The 20,878-nt window shown below is 60.0% G+C and overlaps 1 protein-coding gene and 1 long non-coding RNA gene across 6 annotated transcripts in view; one reads left to right on the forward strand and one right to left on the reverse strand.

Moving 5' to 3' along the window:
- Positions 1-20,878, reverse strand: part of PACS2 (phosphofurin acidic cluster sorting protein 2) — a 56,628-nt gene that overhangs the window by 10,941 nt on the left and 24,809 nt on the right. For 2 of the 5 annotated variants that reach the window (XM_020897693.2, XM_020897691.2), the window contains exons 2-12: positions 15,296-15,383; positions 12,212-12,301; positions 10,714-10,839; positions 9,633-9,795; positions 9,084-9,157; positions 8,767-8,823; positions 7,713-7,772; positions 4,294-4,451; positions 2,247-2,337; positions 1,882-1,956; positions 879-1,021 (exon numbers count right to left, since the gene is read on the reverse strand). In XM_020897693.2, coding sequence (XP_020753352.1) covers positions 879-1,021; positions 1,882-1,956; positions 2,247-2,337; positions 4,294-4,451; positions 7,713-7,772; positions 8,767-8,823; positions 9,084-9,157; positions 9,633-9,795; positions 10,714-10,839; positions 12,212-12,301; positions 15,296-15,383 — 1,125 coding nt within the window. Of the gene's footprint in view, positions 1-878; positions 1,022-1,881; positions 1,957-2,246; positions 2,338-4,293; positions 4,452-7,712; positions 7,773-8,742; positions 8,824-9,083; positions 9,158-9,632; positions 9,796-10,713; positions 10,840-12,211; positions 12,302-15,295; positions 15,384-20,878 lie in introns of all 5 variants that reach the window. The other 3 variants (XM_020897692.2, XM_020897688.2, XM_020897690.2) reach the window with 2 other exon arrangements.
- LOC139038664 (uncharacterized) lies at positions 1,018-2,390 on the forward strand. Its single transcript, XR_011491705.1, has 2 exons — positions 1,018-1,354; positions 1,784-2,390. It is a non-coding gene; the product is annotated as an uncharacterized lncRNA (long non-coding RNA).

The following is a 20,878-nucleotide window of genomic DNA, read 5'->3' on the forward strand; positions in this document are numbered from 1 at the left end:
GTCGGGAGGTCCGGTCCCAGAGGCCATGTGCACGTGGCCTCCTGTCTCGTTTCTGGGAGGAGACGTGCACAGGGATGCAGTGAGGGCTGACCGAGGATGAAAATCGGGGAGCAACACATTGAGTGTCCGCCACACGGGACCCGGACGCTGGGAGAGGGCAGAGGGGGCCCTCCGGGGGTACAGTGAGCCGCGGGGTGGGGTTGAGGCCCTGTGGCAGTGGTGGGCCCAGGGCTGACCTTGGCGGGCGGACCACGCAGACGGCTCAGAGCGCTGGGGCTGGTGCTTGGCAAGGTGAGGCGCAGCCAGGGTCTGACCATGGGGGGCGGCGAGAGGGTGGGTGGGGGACCCAGAGAGCTCATCCCCTGCCAGGAAGGCGCCCGGCCCCGCCGTTCGAGGCTGCTCCCGCGTTCACGGGGCCCCGGCCGGCTGCCCCCCGCCCCGCAGAGGCCCTCCCCTGCCAGGAGGGCGCCCGGCCCTGCCGTTCGAGGCTGCTCCCGCGTTCACGGGGCCCCAGCCGGCTGCCCCCCGCCCCGCAGAGGCCCGCCGCTGGGCCGCGCGCTGCGTGAGGGCCACTCTGCTCAGCGGCATGCCCCGCCCACTCTGGCACTGGGCGCCACGGGATCACGGGCACCGATCACAAGCCTGCCCCAGCCCGGACAGCATCCCCGGGTCCAGGAAAGGGGAGATGGGGATGGCGAGCCTTCCCTGCCCTTGCAGCAGGGGGCCAGCTGCAGATGGGGGTGAGGGTCCCAGGTGGGCCCCCCGAGTGATGCTCATCCAGCCAGACAAACCCTTCCCCCACGGGGCACCCACATGTGCTCCACACCGGCCCACAGGGGCACTGCTTGGGCCACAGCCTCCCTGGGGTGGCCAGTCACCTGGTAGAGGGGATGACCAGGGACTCAGTCTTGGTGATCCGCCCGCTAGGTGGTAGCTTCTCGGTAAACAGGTCCAGGGCAGAGGTCTCCACCTCGGGGCTTTCCTCAGGCGGTGCTGGCTGCTCCCCGGGGGCGGGTGTGCTCTGCGGGCAAAGGATGGAGCCGTGGGGAACACGCGCCCGCGGGGTCTCCTCCCAGTGCTGTGCTCCCGTGCCCGAGGAGCCTTGGTTTGGGTGAGGGCGCTCAGGCCTCTCCTGGGCTGGTGACTCCCTGCATGTGGACGTGGCCACATGCTGCCTGGGAAGCCAGCTGACCTCCACCTCCAACCACAGGGCTCCCAGTCTGTGGGGAGACCCGCACCACCCCCGCCCTGCCCCGCCATTCCGTGAGAACCCACACGAGAGCAGCAGGAAGCAGCCGTGATGGTCTGTGCCTGACAAGGAAGCAGGGGGATCCTGACCATCTCCTGGGGCAGGGTGAATCCAGGGGGGCCCTGACTGCCCTGTGGGGTTAGGGTGAATCCAGGGGCCCTGACCATCCCCTGGGGCAGGGTGAATCCAGGGGGACCCTGACTGCCCCGCCTGGGGTGGGGTGAGTGGGGTGAGTCCAGGTGGACCCTGACTGTCCCCCTGGGGTGGGGTGAATCCAGGGGCCCTAGCTGCCCAACCTGGGGTGGGGAGAGTCCAGGGGGCCCTGACCATCCCCTGGGGGTGGGGTGAGTCCAGGGGGACCCTGACTGTCCCCCTGGGGTGGGGTGAATCCAGAGGCCCTGACTGCCCCCCCTGGGGTGGGGAGAATCTAAGGGCCCCAGCTGCCCCCTTGGGGTGCAGTGAGTCCAGGGGAACCCTGACTGCCCCCTGGGGTGGGGAGAGTCCAGGGGATCCTCATTGTGTTTCTGTGCACAGGTTCTGGATGGTGGGAACAAGAGGACCTCCTGGTCACGGGTCTGACCCCGAAAGCAACACATGAAGGGCTCTGTGAAGGTGGCCCCACACCTCCTTACATGGGCCACCGAATCGGACACACTGTCACTGGGCTGCTTGCCTCCGAGGACCCGTGTCTTCTCGGGCACGTCAGCCTGTGTGGATGAAACGGGACGGAATCAGGAGGTGTCCGGCAATGGTGCCCAGGCTGGCTCACCTCTGGGCACGGGCTTCTGGGCTGGGAGGCAGCCTGGGGAGACGGGCCAGCGAGTGTTTCCTGGACCGTGGGCTCAGGGCCGCCCCACGACAGTCACTGGGCAGCGTACTCAGACCACACCGGAAACCAGGAGGCACTGAGCCCTGGGCCTGTCAGAGCCTCCAGTGACTCAGACGGGAGGATCAGGGTGCCCACCACCCGCCTGAGGACCCCAGCGGGGGTGCTCACCGGGCTGGGAGGCTCCCTCTGGCTGCGGGCGCTGTGGATGCTCCCGATCTCTGTCTGCGAGCTGGAGTGAGACAGGCCTTCGAAGTACGGCCTGGGAGGTGGAGACAGAGTGCGCGTTGTCCTCTGGCACCTCCACGGGGCCCGGCAGGGTCGAGCGCAGAGCAGGCCCCACCCTCGAGGGCCACAGCACAGGCAAGGACACCGCGGGCCTGAGAGCCGCCCAGCAGACCTGCGCCCCGAAGCCCCCACCCCTGGGGGCTGGCCCAGGGCACCCGACACCTGGAGGCCTGATGGGTGCGGGACCTGGGCCCCCTGGGCCAGACTGCAGGAACTGAAGGTCAAGTTAACGAGGGGCAGGATCCCTGCAGCGCCTGGTGATGAAGCCACACAGGTGTGGAACCGTGAGGCCAGACCGCAGTGCGTGGTGGCGGGATGAGGCCCGAGAGATGCCATACCTCCACCCAGGACTGGGCCGGGGGGCCGGGGGCTCGCCCTGCGGCACGGCTTCCAGTGGGGACAGCATGGGTCAGACAGGCATCGGCTGACAGAAGCAGAGACCTGCCCCCTCTGAAGGCAGAGAGGGGTCGGGGGCCCACCGTGCTGGCCTTGAAAGTGGAGGGGTCGCAGGCAAAAGGGAAGCAGGACCTCTGACCTGAGCCTGCAGCCGCCCCTCCAGGGAGAGGAGACTGGGGGCCGAGTCAGCAGTCACTCGCTGGTCAGGACTCGGCCCGCCATGGGCAGGGGCGGCGCTGCCATGGGGGGCCAATCTGCTGTGAGGGGCATCTGCTCTGGGGGTGGTCACACACCGTGGGGGGGCAATCTGCTGTGTGTGTGGGTGTCTGCCCCAGAGGGGGTCCCCACCATGGGGGGGGAATCTGCTGTGGGAGGTATCTGCCCGGGGCGGGGGTCCTGCCGTGCGGGCAGTCTGCCCTGAGGGGGGGGTCCCCACAATGGGGGGTCCTGCCATGCGGGAGGTCTGCCATGGGGGGTCCCACCCTGAGGGGGGTCCCGCCATGGGGGGTCCCACTCTGAGGGGGCGGTCCCACCCTGAGAGGGGGGTCCCGCCATGGGGGGTCCCGCCCTGAGAGGGGGTCCCGCGATGGGGGGGTCTGCCGTGGGGGGTCCTGCCATGGGGGGTCCCACTCTGAGGGGGGCGGTCCTGCCCTGTCCCACTCTGAGGGGGGCGGTCCCACCCTGAGAGGGGGTCCCGCCATGGGGGGGGTCTGCCGTGGGGGGTCCCACCCTGAGGGGGGTCCCGCCATGGGGGGTCCCACTCTGAGGGGGCAGTCCCACCCTGAGAGGGGGTCCCGCCATGGGGGGGTCCCGCCATGGGGGGGTCCCGCCCTGAGAGGGGGTCTCACCATGGGGGGGTCCCACTCTGAGGGGGCGGTCCCGCCCTGAGAGGGGGTCCCGCCATGGGGGGATCTGCCGTGAGAGGGGGTCCCGCCATGGGGGGGGTCTGCCGTGGGGGGTCCTGCCGTGAGAGGTCTGTGAGGCTGCAGGGGGCAGGTGACAACACGCCCCCTCCTGGGTGCTCCCCGGGCTCTGATTCCTGCTTGTCGAACGTCTAAAGATCAGCCAGGTCACACACCTTCCTGCCTCTGACTTGGGCTCCGGGACTCCGACCTGCACGCTCCCCCAGCCCCAGGCCAGGCCGCAGCCCCCCACCTCCCCCAGTGTCCCCTGGCTCCCCGCGGGATGGACAGCCCCGGGGCACCCACTGGTCCCTCCCGGGTCCACAGCCCACTTGCCCCTCCTTCCCGGACACGGCCTCCTGCGGGGCTGACCCCAGCTGACTCCAGACTGGACTCTCCCTTCACCACGCCCCACCCCTGAAGGCCCACAGACCCAGGGCCCCCTCGGGGTCTGTGCCTCCTGTCCACCCCCTCCCCAGAGCCCACACCCCAGACGGCCCGCTGCCCCGCACACTGCCTTGCCTTCCGGCCCCGACAACCACCCAATGGGCCTCCTCGCGGCTCGCCCCTGCCGACTGCCGGCTCTGAAGGCAGGCGGCCGTGCCCGCGTCCGGGATGCTGGCTGCACCCACCTGAGCTTCGGTTTGGGGGTGCTGAGGACGCTGTCGTCGTCCTCCATATCAGGGCCGCTGTCGCTGGGGTTCTCCACGTCCAGCGTGTCGTACAGGAGGTCCAGGTCTTCCTCGACCTCGGGGACATGCTCTGCGGGGTCCTGCTCCGAGCCCAGGACCTACGTGAGGCCAGAGGTGTGAGGCTGCGGGACAGACGGGAGGAGACTGCTCGGCCACCCGGCGCCCTTCCTCCAGCTGGTCCCTGCAGGCCCTGGGCGTCCCGCCGAGGCCTCCGGTCACGCGGGCACTTGGCTCAGCTCTCCTCCCCAGCCTGGGAAGCCTGCCCTGCCAGCACAGCCTTTAGAGCATCCGGCAGCGCTCCGACAACAGAAGCTGTGCTGCGGCACCACCAGGATCTGGACGCAAGAGGCTGCCCTCCCCGGGCGCCCCTGCCCCGACAGTCCCCCAGGCCCACGCACTGGGCCTTCCCAGGAGGGCGCACGCCCTGCAGTCACTTGGCATGCAGTCTCCCCTCAGCACAACAGCATGTGTCAGTGTGTGTGTGTGTGAGCGTGCCCACGCACGCACGCCCACGCAGGCGTGCCCACAGCTGGCTCCTCCTTGCTAGTGGGTCTCCACGATGGGTCACAGCGTGCTCCCAGGAACTGTGGCTACAGGGAAGCTCCCATAATGCCATCGGCCTGTGTGGACCTGCCTCCTCCTCATGGGGAAACACGGGGCAGTGCCGCGTGCCTGGCAAGGGTGTCTAACCTGTTTAGCCTCTTTTCCAAGGTGGTGCCACTACGGGTGTCCCGTCCAGCACGTGAGGGCTCCGATGGTCACACATCCCCATCAACACGTATCTTCCGTGTTCCTGGGGATGGCCAGCCCAGCGGCTACCAAGAGGCGTCCACTGATCTGCACTCCCCGATAACTAGCGATGCCAAGCATCTCTTCATATGTTTACTGACTTGTTTGTATTTCTTCTTTGGAGGAGTATCTCGTCAGATCCTTTGCCCACTTTTTAAAGTGGACAGTTTTTTCATTGTGTTGTTCTGAGTTTTAAGTGTTCTTTATATGCTCTGGATTACAAGTCTCTTACCAGATATATTATTTGCAAAATATTTTATCCTGTGAGCTGTTGTTTCACCTTCTTGATGGTACTGTTTGGAGCACAGTGCTTTAAATTTGATGGAGTCCAGCTTACCTGTTTCATCTTTGTTTGCTCATGCTTTTGGTGTCATATCTGAAAAACCACTGCCTGATCCAAGCTCACAAGCACTCCTGTTTTCTTCTAAGAGCTCTATAAGTTTTAGCCCACATAGCTAGGTCTTTGACTCACCTGGAGTTAATTTTTGTGTGCACTGTGAGGAGCGGACTCTGTGCCCAGACAACCCACTGTTCCAGCACTAGGTGCTGAGAAGGCTCTTTCCCCCCCATTGAACGGTCTGCTTGGAAATCCGCTGACCGTTAACAGAACGACTTAACCTCACTTCTTCGATCTGCTGAGGACAGCGGTTTTTGCTAAGTTCTGAAGACAGTGCGGGTCCTCCAAGTCTGTTCTTCCTCAGTGACTGCCTTGTTGATTCTGGGTCCCTCGCATTCATGTGTAAGTTTCAGCACTAGGTGGTTAGTTTCTGCAGAAGGGCAGCTGGAGGTCTGCGAAGGAGCCGTCTGAGCCTGGAGGCCAGTGTGGGGAGGACCGCGGCCGAGTGGCCTGGCTCCGAGCGGCTCACTGAGGAGCCGCCACAAGGGGGCGGCGCCCGCCGCACGCGCGGCACCCTCAATCACGCGCGTGCTCACACGCGCCACTGGAGTGGCAGGCAGGAAGGCGGGGGTCTCCACACGGGAAACAGGCTGCGAGTGTCGGACATTTTTTATCTCTCTCTTAAGCGGCGAGAGGAAACAAACTACAGCGTCAGACTTTTTTCCCCTCCTCTATACAAATTTTAAAGGTTTCTTTTAAAATTCTGTGTTGCCATGACGACACCTGGTTCCACCTGAACTTTTCTCAAACCTTGAGCGAACTAATGCGTTTTTCTTATGGAAACGTTTTTCTTAAGCTGTGTTAACGAACTATGTATTTACTCTAGGTTCTGTCTTTCTTCAAGTCAGTTCCACCTAAGACTCAGAACAGTCTTGACAAACCAGCATGTTTTACCCACGAAAATGTTCTCTTAAGCTGTTAACCAGACCATGTATTTGCTTGGAAACCTGCTTTTCTTCAAGATTCACATCAATCATTTCACAGCCTGGGATGACTCACCTTGTGCCAATGTTATCTCGGAATGCATGTTGTGGGTGAGGGGCCTGGTGACAGTCTCTGAGTTTTGAGAGATTTTATTTCTCTAATTAACAGCCTCCTGATAGGCATGTAACTTATTCCTAAAGACTACCAGGGGGGTCGGAGAAGGCAATAGCAGCCCACTCCAGTACTCTTGCCTGGAAAATCCCATGGATGGAGGAGCCTGCTGGGCTGCAGTCCATGGGGTCGCTAAGAGTCGGACACGACTGAGCGGCTTCACTTTCACTTTTCACTTTCATGCATTGGAGAAGGAAATGGCAACCCACTCCAGTGTTCTTGCCTGGAGAATCCCAGGGACGGCGGAGCCTGGTGGGCTGCCGTCTATGAGGTTGCACAGAGTCGGACACGACTGACGAGACTCAGCAGCAGTGGCGGCAGCAGCAGGGGGCCCTCCTTCCGCCCCCTTCTGACGTCTGTGTCAGAAGCTGTCTCTCTCTCTTTCATACTTTAATAAATCTTTATCACACAAAAGCTCTGAGCGATCAAGCCTCGACACTGGCCCTGCATTGAATTCCTGTCCTCCGGAGGCCAAGAACCCCGGCATCATTCACAGCTCAGCAGCAACCGCTCACTGCTGGGACCCACGTGGTGACAAGGCCTTGGGACTCAGACACTTCCATGCCACACGCCCTGGGTGGGTTCAGAGCCAGGGGACAAACTGTCCTCTGATCACATTTAAGAAAAACCAGGCATTTTTCTTCTGGTTATCAAAGTTCTACAAACTCATCATTTGGAGATTAAAAGAAAGCAAAAAGAAGAAATTTTACAGCACACGGTTTGATAGTCGGGGAGGCCATGTGTGTGGTGACAGGGTACATGGAAACTCTGCTCGGTTTTGCTGTGAACCTAAAACTGCCCTAAAAGATAAAGCCAAATTAAAAAAAAAAACACAAAAGCCCGTGGTCACACCCCCTGAAAGACGACATCCCGCTTTCCTCCAGGTCTGTCCAGCGATCTGTCGCTCAGGAAGCTCGGTGGGCACTGCCTGAGCCTCTGCCGCCCCCTGAGCGGCCCTGGGGGTGGGCCCCACCGTCCATGCTCCTGGACGAAGACAGCGCCGCCGGAGACCCGCCCAGAGCTGGGCTCCAGGCCCTCCTCCCACCAGGGCCCCCGCTGCCGGGGGCCGCCCCCTCACCTCGTCGGAGACTTTAAACCTCCGCAGCAGGGCCACCACTTTCTGCTTGAAGTTTTGCTGCTGCAAGACAAGCGGGGCGCGGTCAGAGTGCACGGGGCTGCTCCTCGGCAACGGCGGCACGGCAGCGGCGGGGCAGCTCAGACAGCCGAGACCCATGACCGCCAGCCGCCCACACTAGTGCTCAGACTTGGAAACGGCCCACACACGGGCTGGTGGTCGGGGGCCAAACGCGGGGACAGAGGGGAGTCGACGGCTCTTCCAGAAGCCTCCATGCGTGAGGCCCCGCCCTGCCTCCGTGGACCGCAGTGGCAGCCAGGGTGGGGGGGCCCGTCTGCTCCCAGCGCAGCCGTGACCACAGGGCTCAGCCCCGGCTCTCTGCACAGAAGCTGGGCGTCGGGCCCTGGGCCCGAGGCTCACACGGATGCTGTCCCGGCACTTCTGGACGCACTGTGGTCCAGACAGCTGGCTCACTCAGTGTTCAGGAACCAGCCCGTGGCCTCCGGGCCTGGCTGGGGGTGGTGGGCTCTGGGGCAAGGGGTCGGCTCTGAGGCTTCCCGGGCCGCCCTCTACGCTGGCCTGGCCTGGGGCTGCGGCCCGGCACACGGGGCAGCTGGGCACTGGGGTGGACGCTCCGCCTGGATCTCCCTCCGAGGAGGGGCCGGCAGCCCTTCCGAGCCCTGGGCCCGCCTGCCCAGAGCAGACAGGAGCCGGCCTCACACTGGGCATGTCCGGGCTGTGAGGCAGCCGGCTGGGCTCTGCTCAGGGACTGGCCTTGCCCGCTGCCTCCGGGCCTGTGGCCCGCAGCCTGGGGTTGGCCTGCTGATACCATGGGGGTCCTCCTCCCAAGGCGAGACTGTGGCATAGAGCCACTCACCTTCACGCCATTTGCAGGGAAGAGGCTAGACCTCAGGAGAAGCCACAGAGCCGGGCTTCCGGGGCAGCATGCGATTGGACGGGCCGCCCCACACCCTGCCCGCCCCAGACCCCCGCCCCCCGCTTCCCCAGGTTAGTAAAACCAGTCTCCACCGACCCTGGTCATGGACGGCGTTCTTACTATCGATCGCCGCTGCTTCTTGGGCTTCCCCACATCAAAGTCATCCTCGTCCAAATCCTGCAGAGACATGCCGCGCCTAAGCCCCACGCGGGGCCCAGGGACCCTCCCCACGCGGACTCTGGGCATTAGAGCGCAGGCTCGTGGCGCCCAGGCCCCAGGATACCCTGTCCTGGTGGCTTTGGGGGGTCCTCATGTCCCTTCAGGGGCCCCACGTGGCTCCAGTGGCCCCATTTACCCAGCCCCGACCCCCTACTGCCGGGAGCACCCACTGGTTACTCTCCCCTGACCCCCGCTCCCCCCCCACCCCTCTGCCCTACCTGCCCCTGCACGGCATCGTCACTGGCCTCCTGCTCAGAGGAGAAGCTCTCGTACTCCTCCTCCGAGTAGTTCTCTGCAGGGTGGGCACACAGAGGGGGGGCACCCTGAGGCTCCCACCCCTGGTGTCCAGCCCCTCTGTGCAGGGGCGGCGCGGACACGGCCCCCACGTGCCCCCCGGTGCTCTTCCTGCCCCTCACAGGGCTCACCCCCACGTGCCCCCCCACCGTGGTCTGGCCCTTCCTGCCCACCACAGGGTCCTGGATCTTTAGCTGGACTGGTCCCTGTCTGCCCACCCCCACCTCAGGGGAGACAGTGACCCCAGCTGTGCTGGAAGAGACAGCCCAGGACGGTGCCAGACCTGAGAAGGCGCCATGGCTTCCCGCGACTCGCTCAGTGGCTGGGTCCCTGTGTGCAGGAGGGGCTGGGACGCCCACCACCCAGAGGGCCACCTGCAGACCCTTGTGTCCCCTCCCCAGCTCCTCACGCCCGCAGGCGCATAGCCGGGAGGCGGCGTCCGCAGCAGAGGAGCAGCCCGAGGCGGCGCTCACCGGTGGACTTGGCCTTGGGGCCGGCCTGCATGGCACTGTCCTCGTGGTCAATGGGCTGGCTGGACAGCGAGAAGATCCAGATCTCGGCCACCTTGACCGTGGCCTCCTTGATGTCGCTGCAGAGGCTCAGCACCTGCCCGCCCTCCGCCGGCTGCTGCAACACCTGCGGGGGCGCAGCTCTGGAGACCCTGCCGGCCCACACTGGGGGTACACGCGGGGGTCCGCTCGGCCTTCCTCTCGGCAGTGACCACAGGGGCCACGGTCAGCCGGGCAAGCAGGGGCAGGAGGACAAGAGGACCCGGAGCCAGTGGCTGGGCCACGAGGGGGCCTGCTACCTCAAGCGGGGAGGTCAGCGCCAGGCCCAGCCCCGAGCATTGCAGGCCGTCGAGGAGGAGCGCCGTGGCAGTGGGCAGTGTGTGAAGCCCCAGGGGCCAGCCCAGACAGGGCCTGAGCCTCAGGATGCAACGCCAGGGACCAGACCCTGGCGGGCCAAGGAGGACGGGCCCTCCGAGCGGGCCCGGGGCCCTGGTGCCACAGAGCGGACACCCCCTGGGTATCGCCCAACAGGACGGGGAAGCCCTGGGGCTGCTCTGATCACGAGAGAGTCAAGCAGACCTCTCTCTGAGCAGCAGAGCCCCCCAACTCCACCTGTGCCCCACTAGGATCCCAGGTGCCCAAGCAATTCGCCTGGATGGGCCTTGTCAGGACAAGCCAGCGAACAAATGCTTCCACGTTTCAGAAGCTGTGTTTGGGGTCATCTGATCAAATACAGCTAGATGCTGGAGTTTTAGGGACCAGATTCTTTTCTAATTTGGGGGACTCAGCTGGAGCGGCCAACTCTTTAGTCAAGTAAGAAAATGAGGCTTTTGAGAAAAGCAGTACCTCCTCCTATCACCATCACTAAAAAAGCTGTGTTAACAAAGGGGGCTGGCAGCACCCTGGCCCACCACCCACCCAGGCAGCCTGCTTCCCGCTGGGCAGGAGGTTCAGGGGGGCAGTGAGGGCTGGGTGCCTGCAGGGAAGCCCCACCCCCACCCCGCCCACCAGGAGGCACAGGAGACCGTCTGGCTGCCGCCCTCACCTCAGCCATGTTGATGGAGCCAGCGGCCAGCGTCTTATAGCCCAGGATGGTTCGGTTCTTGTACCTCTTTCTTCGCTGCAGCATGATCTGAAGCTTGTTGCCTTCTCTTTTCAGGAAGTGGGGGTACTGCGGAGGAGGGGGGCTACAGTGACACAGATGGCCACGCCCCTCGACACCCATGGATCACACGCCTGAGCCTGGGGGCTCCCTGCCCGCTGGTCACCGCGGGCCTCGGTCACCAGGAACGGCCACTGGTGGCAGACGTGTGCCGTGCGGTCAGGCCGTTGGGAGGGACGGGAGGGGCCGTGCCTGGTGGGGCTCCTGCTCAGCGGGGCACCTGCCTGGCGGTCCAGGGCGCCGTGTCCACTCAGCACCCTGGGTCCAGGCAGCCACGCCCGCTCCCGGGCCCGTGGTGGCTGTCCACGCTGGCGCACTCAGAGCAAACGTGCACATTCCCTTGAGGGTCACGACTAACAACCTACTTTAAAAGCGGGCTGCGGTGGGGGCGACACACCTGTGCACCTGTGTCCACGCCCAAGGAGCCACAGACTTGACACTGAACTGCACGCTTTGGAAATTACACTCAGCAGACCCGATTCCTGGGGCATTCCCCGGTGGTCCGGCAGCTGGGACTCTGGCTCTCACTGCCAGGGGCCTGTGTTCAGTCCCTTGTTGGGGAGGTGAGGTCCCAGAAGCCACTCAGCATGGCCAAATAAATAAATAAAACAATAGAACTTGAGTCTCCTCACTACCCCCCTCCAAAAGAAAAGTCAACACAAAACCCAGAAGCCGCTGTGGGGCTCGGGCAGTGAGGCAGCCTCGGGGGCAGGGGGTGGGGGTGGGGGAGGCTAGCAGGGCTCTTGCCGACAGTCTGGCGGGCGGGGCGGGAGGGGACGCTGGCAGGGGTCTCACAGGCGGTCGGGGGGGAAACCGGCAGGGGTCTTGCAGACTGGCTGCAGCACAGCCCATCTTATGCGCTCACAGCAGCAGGGGGTTCTGGGGTTTGGAGGCACTGACGCTAATACAGCAGGTGTGCTCAGCCAGAACTGCATGGGCTGAATGAAACAACTTGGGTCTTAATTATGCAAAGAGAAGTGGGGGGAGGAGGAGCCTGGGGGGGTGCTGGTCTGCCCACTCCCCCGGGAGCCCCCAGTTTCACACACGGGGGGGGTGGGTCAGGGTCTAAAGCCCACCAGCAGTGCAGCCCAGAACACGGAGGGCTTCGAACTTACAGCACTGGCTTTCCGCGGCCCCTCCCCGCTTCGTCTCCTTTTGTCTGAAATGTCGAGTTGCTTTCTGCCCCTCCCCAACCCGCGTCTCTTCTAAACACCGATGAGATGACCGAACCCGAGCACCTGAGTTTTGGCCTCACCACCCTCTCTTCATCGTGGGAAGGTGAGGAAAGACTCGACCTAACACCCCAGGCACGTTTCTAACCCTGGAGAGCCCGCCCCGTGGGAGAGGGGCCGTCCGTGCGCGCGCGCGGGGCGGGGCCCACCTGCAGGGAGAAGGTCAGCGCCAGGTCGGTCTCCACTTGTCCGCTAGGGGGCAGCACGATCTCGTGGGAGCGCAGGATCCGCTTGGAGCCCTGGCACAGAACAAGCAGCGGGACTCAATCTGAGGGCAGGTCGCAGAGAGCCACGCGGTTCCTTTCAGGCTGTCAGCTGAAGAGCCGCAGCCGGGGAGCGGCGGCAGGCCTGGGCGTGTGATTCCCAAAGGCGCCACGGCACGGGGGGCATCCGGAGCCTCAAGACAGCCCGCATCCTTTGACCCGCTTCCAACTGTGGTGCTGGAGAAGACTCTGGAGAGTCCCTTGGACATCAGGGAGATCAAACCAGAAGGAAATCAACCCTAAACGTTCCTTGGAAGGACTGATGCTGAAGCTGAAGCTCCAATACTTTGGCCACCTGATGCGAAGAGCTGACTCATTAGAAAAGACCCTGATGCTGGGAAAGGCTGAAGGCAGAAGTGGACGCCAGAGGATGAGATGGTTGGATGGCATCACCAACTCAATGGATGTGAGTTTGAGCGAGCTGTGGAAGATAGTGAGAGACAGGGAAGCCGGGTGTGCTGCAGCCCATCAGGTCACAAAGAAATGGACATGACTGAGCAACGGGACAACCTCCTCTAGAGGTTTGTCCCAGCGCCTGAGAAAGGAGACTCAGATGGGTCACGGCCAAGCTCCCTGCACTCATGGGACGAAGATGAAGGTGGATGAGCAGACAACGAGAGGCCACGTATCCCCGGGAAGGCAGGACAATGACAGGTGCCCCCTCCGCCCCCCGCCCATAGCAGAATGGGTGAGGCGGTCAGTGACTGAAGCCTGGCAGCATGGCCGCAGGACGGGGAGGGCAGCACCAGCCCCGAACCAGACCCGGAGAACACGGGGACAGAAGTAAAGACACCCGGTGCGCAACCCACTAAGGAGCCGGGGGCTGGCAGGAAAAGTGAAGGGGAAAGTAGTCACGACTGAGTCGTCGTGTCCAACTCTTTGTGACTGTACAGTTCATGGGATTCTCCAGGCCAGAATACTGGCATGGGTAGCCTATTCCTTCTCCACGGGATCTTCCCGACCCAGGGATCGAACCCAGGTCTCCCGCATTGCAGGCGGATTCTTTACCAGCTGAGCCACAAGGGAGGCCCCTGACAGGAAGTTACTCACTAAATGGCCAAGAGACGTGGACAGATGGTCCGCAGAGAACACCCAGTCCCGACCTCAAACCTTGGCCCACAAGAAGTTCCAAATGGATTAAAGATGTTCACCATAGCATCATCCTAAAAACAGCTGTCCCAACACAGACAGCCTCGGAACTGGCTCCGCTGAGCGCAGGACGCAGACACAGCGGGACCAACTCAGCGCCGTGTCCGGGGAGCACCGCAGGGAGCCAAGCTCACGGGGCCAGCGGGTCAGCAGAGGCTGCCCCGCAGCGGACGGGGGCTCCCCAACGTGCGATCGGGATGAGGGGTGCAGGGACGGGTGAGGGCGGGAGCGGGCGCGGCCCCGGAGAAGACGCTGACGGAGCCGCGGGGCTGAGGGCACCACGGCGAGCCCGCAGGGAGGACAGCGCCCTCTGGACGCACGTGGGGGCCGGGGCCGCTCTGCCCATGGCTGCTCCGCCGGACCCCCGCACGCTCAGAGGGCGGACACCCCTGTGGCCTGGCGCTCCCCCCACCCCCAGCGTTGCCCCTGTGCCCATCACAGCCATAGCCCCAAGTTCCCTGCACCCCTGAGCCTGTCTGGGTCAGGCCCTGAATGGACAGGCCTGTGCCAGGTGAATGGGGGTCCCAGCAAGGATGCGGGTGGGGCGGCAGCGACCACAGCGGTCAGTCAGGGGGCCAGCTCATCTGTTCTGAGGGCCTGGGGGTGGTGGAGGAGCCGGGAGTAGACTGGAGGCCCGAGGACAAGCCGGTGAGGAGGCCACGTGGGGGGCAGGCGGGTGGAGCGGGCGCCAAGGTGAGCTGACAGGACGGGCGGGGTGGCTGTGAGGGGGCCTGGACTCATCAGAGGCCGAATGCTCCATAGGGACGGGGTCCAGGCGGGACCTTGGGGAAGGGCAGCTGGAGGGACGGGGCCCCAGCTGGGGGTCGGCTGTGTCAGAGGTCAACGGCGCAGGTACTGGGGGCCAGGGAGGGTCCACACCCTGCTCTGACCCAGAGAGGTTCCCGGGCCAGGGGGCCCCAAGCAGAGCAGGCCGCCCGCGAGCTGGCAGGGCCAATTTCTGCGTGGGCATCACCCCGTGAGCTGGGAGTGCCGCTGCCCCTCGGGACCAGGGGCCTTTCCTCGGACACGGCTCTTCTTCCCAGGCCCTGGGCTCCACGCTGACCTCTGGTCCCGAGGGCAGCCCGGTCCCAAGCCCCTGAGCTGCTCCCGGAGGTCCCGTTGGGAGCCTTCCAGACCCTCAGGGTCAGAGAGCTCAGGCTGGCTGCAAATGGGGCACCAGCAGCCTGCAGTGGGGGGTGAGGCCCGACTCTGCCCTGCGGGGCTGACCGATGGGGTCCTCAGAGGACAGGCCCCACCGGGAATGTGCCCCCTTCAAGGAGCCGCCCATGGGCACCCATGAGCCACGCTGGGGGGCAGGCGGGGCCGCAGTGGTGGGCCCGGCAGGGCCCCCGCCGCAGGGTTATAGCAAAGGGCCGAGAGCCGCCCCGCGAGTGGACGTGGGACCCAGACCCCCAGAGGGCCAGGGCCCCCACAGGGCTAACAGGACCCCTCTTCCAGGGCAGCCGGGCACAGGGGGCACTGAGGGCTGGGGTCCCGGCCCCTCGAGACACAACGCTTGCTCAAAGGCAGAAGGGGAGCCTCTGAGGCTCGAGGGACGCTGGGCACCAGGGCCTGGGAGCGCATTTGGCCTGGGGTAGGGAGCAGGTCTCTAGCCTGGCTTTTGGCGCTGGAGCCTCCGCAGCAAAGGTCTGCGCACAGCACGTGCTCTCCTCCTGTCCTAGGGCCCGCGCGGCCTGCTCTTCACCGTGCGGGGGGGGGGGGCGGGTAGGGGTGCGGTCTGCACAGGAGAGGGCCCTCTCTTGTCCCCCAGCAGCACGCACACCCGCAGGGCCCCAGGGCGGCGCCAGGGGGAACCCTCACCTGCATCTTGACTGCAATCACCACGGAGATGAGCTCCTTCTCCAGCTCCTTGAAGACCACGAGCTTCTTCAAGGTCAGGCTGCACAACCTGTGAGGGCACAGACAGGCTCAGCGGCGGCCACGGGCTCCGGAGCCCCGCGCCCCACCCTGCAGAGCCCGGGCCGCCGCGGACCGTGGCTCTCCGACCCCAGCACCCTGGTGACGCGTGCAGACCCAGGCCCAGCCAGGCCACCGAGGCTGTTGGACCAAGTCCCCCCTGCAGAGGGTCCACGGACGGGCAGGGCCGAGAGCCCGCAAAGACACAGACCGGAGAGCCCCCAGGGACCCACTCCCAGCTGCAGGATTCCAGGGACCCTGCCCTCAGGGTTCACCTGGGGCCCCACCCTCTCCTCTGTAGGGTTCCGCCTGCCCCATCTCCTGTCCACGGAGATGCATCCGCCCTCCACCCGGTCCACAGGCGCCAGGAGACAGACATGAGGCCTCCCCCAGGCAGGAGATGCTCCAACTCTCCACTCCAGCATGGAGACCCAGTGTGCCCCGACAGTCCCTGACTCTCCGCAGTGAGACCCCAGCAGGGTCTCCAGCAGGACCCCTCCCAAGGCAGGGGCCCCCTCACAGCCCCCAGCCCAGCCCCTCCACCCACAGGGGCTGCTCTGACTCTGGGGCCAGGGCGAAAGCTAGAGGAGACACACGAAACGAGTTCATGTTCACCAGGACGGACCACATCCTGGGCAATGAAGCAATGCTCCACACACACGCTAAGAACAGGAATCACATACTCTATGTTCTCGGACGAGAATGGAGTTAGCTAGAAATCAGCGATGGGAAGACGACTGGAAAACATCAGGCACTGGGAAACTCAACCACACTCTGCTAAATCAGCAGCAGCACAGAGCAAGCTGGAAGGACACTGTCGAGAACTGTGGGATGCAGCGGAAGTGGTACTGGGAGGAGTCACAGCATTAAATGCTTACAGTAGAGAAGAAAGACACTCTCTGGTGCACAATCTAAGCTTTACCTTAAGACACCAGGAAAACAGCAAATTAAGCCCAAAGTGAGAAGGCAGGAATTAAGGAGAATAAAAGCAGAACAATGAAACTGTAAACAGACACAATTAGAGAAAAATAAAACCCAAATCTGGTTCTTTGGAAAGAGCAATAGACTTGATTAAAAACTCTAGGAACACAAAAGAAAAAGAGAGAGAGGGCAAAACTGGCCTGTATCAGAAGATACATCACTCCGGAGCTCACGGACGTGGAAGGGCATGATGAGGGATCCTACAGGGAACCCGATGACACAAAATCTGAGAACGAGACTGTTAAGTATCAACTCCCTGACAGCTGCGATCTGCCCAAACTCAGCAGGATGAACAACAGCCTGATCTACTAAAGAAACTGAGGACTTTCCGGGCGGCCCGGGGGATAGGAATTCACCTGCCGATTCAGGGACCACGGGTTCGGTCTCTGCTGCGGGAACATCCACATGCCACTGGGTGACGAAGCTCGCGAGCAGCAGCTCCTGAGCCCCCAGGCCCGGAGCCCGCGCTCCACAACAAGGAGGGCCGCCCGGGGACAGGCCCAAGCTCCAGGCTAGAGCAGCTCAGTGCAGCCGCGGACGGCCAGTGCAGGCAAGAGTCACCATCATCCTCATCAAACAGATCATAGAAAGAAGCTGAATTAATGACTAAAAACGTGTGAGAAAGAAAACTCCAATAACACCAACTCTACAAAATATCTTCCAGAAAACAGAAAAGAATATTTCTCAACTCATTTTACGTGGTTAGTAAATGCCCTGGTACCAGCACCAGCAACAGGCAAAAGCAGCATAAAAAGGGGAAAAGGGGACTACAGACCAGCACTCCTTCCTGTAAACATCTCCAACAAAGCATTAGCAAGAGCAATGCATAATGTGCCATAGCCAAAGGGGGCTGCTTTGCAAGTTTGGTTCAATATTTGAAATCAATGTAATACATGTCAACAGACTAAATACGAAAACCAGAAGACCTCAACTGATTCAGAAAAACTTCTGATAAAATTCAATATGCTTTTATGATTAAAAACTCTGTGTGAACCAGGAAGAGCTTCCCTTGTGGCTCCGCTGGTAAAGAATCCACTTGCAATGCAGGAGACCTGGGTTCGCTCCCTGGGTTGGGAAGATCCCCCGGAGAAGGGAAAGGCTACCCACTCCAGTATTCTGGCCTGGAGAATTCCATGGACTATACAGTCCATGGGGTCACAAAGAGTCCATAAGCCTCTTATCCTTATACATCAGAGGGCAGAAAGAATGAAAACCACAACAACAGAAAACTAACCAAACTGATCACATGGACCATAGCCTTGTCTAACTATGAGCCATGCCGTGTAGGGCCACCCAAGACAGATGGGTCGTGGTGGAGAGTTCTGACAAAACGTGGTCCACTGGAGAAGGGAACAGCAAACCACTTCAGTATTCTTGCCTTGGGAACCCCATGAACAGTATGAAAAGGCAAAAAGATAGGACACTGAAAGATGAACTCCCCAGGTCGGTAGGTGCCCAATATGCTACAAGAGGAGAATGGAGAAATAACTCCAGAGAGACTGAAGAGACGGAGCCAAAGCAACAACACCACCCAGCTGTGGATGTGACGGTGATGGAAGTAAAGTCTGATGCTGGAAAGAGCAACACTGCAATGGAACCTGGAATGTTAGATCCATAAATCAAGGTAAATTGGAAGTGGTCAAACAGGAGATGGCAAAAAAAACCAAAAAACAGGAGATGGCAAGAGTGAAGATAGACACTTTATGAATCAGTGAACTAAAATGGACTGGAATTCGGTGAATTTAATTCAAATGACCATTATATCTACTACTGTGGCCAGGAATCCCTTAGAAGAAATGGTGTAGCCCTCATTCAACAAAAGAGTCAACAAAAGAGTCTGAAGTGCAGCACTTGATGCAGTCTCAAAAATGACAGAATGATCTCTGCTCATTTCCAAGGCAAACCACTCAATACCACAGTAATCCAAGTCTATGCCCTGACCAGTAATGCTGAAGAAGCTGAAGTTGAACAGTTCTGTGAAGACCTACAAGACCTTCCGGAACTAACACTCAAAAAAGATGTCCTTTTCATTATAGGGGACTGGAATGCAAAGTAGCTAGTCAAGAGATACCTGGAGTAACAGGAGAATTTGGCCTTGGAGTACAGAATGAAGCAGGGCAAAGGCGAACAGTTTTGCCAAGAGAACGCACTGGTCATAGCAAACATCCTCTTCCAACAACGCAAGAGAAGATTCTGCACATGAACATCACCAGATGGTCGATACCAAAATCACAATGATTAACAGATTCAAGGAATTAGATCTGATACACAGAGTGCCTGAAGAACTATGGATGGAAGTTTGTGACACTGTACAGGAGGCAGTGATCAAGACCATCCTCAAGAAAAAGAAATGCAAAAAGGCAAAACAGTTGTCTGAGGAGGCCTTACAAATAGCTGTGAAAAGAAGAGAGGCTACATGCAAAGGAGAAAAGAAAAGATATACCCATTTGAACGCAGAGTTCCAAAGAATAGCAAGGAGAGATGAGAAAGCCTTCCTCAGTGATCAGTGCAAAGAAACAGAGGAAAACAATAGAAAAGCAAAGACTAGAGATCTCTTCCAGAAAATTAGAGCTACCAAGGGAACATTTCATGCAAAGATGGGCACAATAAAGGACAGAAATGGTATAGACCTAATAGAAGCAGAAGATATTAAGAAGAGGTGGCAAGAATACACAGAAGTACTATACAAAAAAGATCTTCATGACCCAGATAATCACAATGGTGTGATCACTCACCTAGAGCCAGACATCCTGGACTGTGAAGTCAACTGGGCCTTAGAAAGCTTCACTACGAACAAAGCTAGTGGAGGTGATAGAATTCCAGTTTAGCTATTTCAAACCCTAAAAGATGATGCTGTGAAAGTGTTGCATTCAATATGCCAGAAAATTTGAAAAACTCAGCAGTGCCCACAGAAATGGAAAAGGTCAGTTTTCATTCCAATCCCAAAGAAAGGCAATGCCAAAGAATGTTCCAACTACCATACAATTGCACTCATCTCACACGCTAGCAAAGTAATCCTCAAAACTCCTCCAAGCCAGGCTTTAACAGTACGTGAACCGTGAACTTACAGATGTTCAAGTTGGATTTAGAAAAGACAGAGGAACCAGAGATCAAATTGCCAACATCTGCTGGATCACAGAAAAAGCAAGAGAGTTCCAGAAAAACATCTACTTCTGCTTTATTGACTATGCCAAATCATTTGTGTGAATCACAACAAACTCTGGAAAATTCTTCAAGAGATGGGAATACCAGACCACCTGACCTGCCTCCTGAGAAGTCTGTATGCAGGTCAGGAAGCAACAGTTAGAACTGGACATGGAACAACAGACTGGTTCCAAATCAGGAAAGGAGTATGTCAAGGCTGTACACTGTCACCCTGCTTATTTAACTTATATGCAGAGTACATTGTGCAAAATGCCAGGCTGGATGAAGCACAGTCTGGAATCAAGACTGCCGAGAAAAGTATCAATCACCTCAGATATGCAGATGACACCATCCTTATGGCAGAAAGTGAAGAGGAACTAAAAAGCCTCTTGATGCAAGTGAAACAGGAGAGTGAAAAAGTTGGCTTAAAGCTTAACATTCAAAAAACTAAGATCATGGCATTCAGTCCCATCACTTCATGGCAAATAGATGGGGAAACAGTGGAAACAGTGTCAGACTTTATTTTTTGGGGCCCCAAAATCACTGCAGATGGTGACTGCAGCCATGAAATTAAAAGACGCTTGCTCCTTGGAAGAAAAGCTATGACCAACCTAGACAGCATATTAAAAAGCAGAGACATTATTTTGCCAACAAAGGTCCGTCTAGTCAAGGCTATGGTTTTTCCAGTGGTCATGTATGGATGTGAGAGTTGGACTATAAAGAAAGCTGAGAGCCTAAGAATTGATGCTTTTAAACTGTGGTGTTGGAGAAGACTTGAGAGTCCCTGGACTGCAAGGAGATCCAACCAGTCCATCCCAAAGGAGATCAGTCCTGGGTGTTCATTGGAAGGACTGATGCTAAAGCTGAAGCTCCAATACTTTGGCGACCTGATGTGAAGAGCTGACTCACTGGAAAAGACCCTGATGCTGGGAATGACTGAAGGTGGGAGGAGAAGGGGACGACAGAGGATGAGATGGTTGGATGGCATCACCAACTCGATGGACATGAGTTTGAGCAAGCTCCAGGAGTCAGTGATGGACAGGGAAGCCTGGCATGCTGCAGTCCATGGGGTCGCAAAGAGTTGGACACGACTGAGCTGAATCTGTGACCCAGGAATGGACAGGAACTACCCCCCATGACAAACATCATGTCCACAGGCCCCCAGCAAACATCACACTGGATGTGAGAGATGGAATATTCTCCCCTGAGGTCAGGAGCAAGGCCAAGCTACATCCCTGCACCGCTGCAATTCGGTACAGCACTGAAGGCCTGCCCAGGGCACAAAGGCAGAGGAAACAACAGGCAGAGGCACACGAAGGGACAGAATAAAGCTCTTCTTATTGCTGACAACAGGACCATTAT

This window comes from Odocoileus virginianus, chromosome 16 (assembly GCF_023699985.2).
Source record: "Odocoileus virginianus isolate 20LAN1187 ecotype Illinois chromosome 16, Ovbor_1.2, whole genome shotgun sequence".
Classification (NCBI taxonomy): Eukaryota; Metazoa; Chordata; class Mammalia; order Artiodactyla; family Cervidae; genus Odocoileus; species Odocoileus virginianus.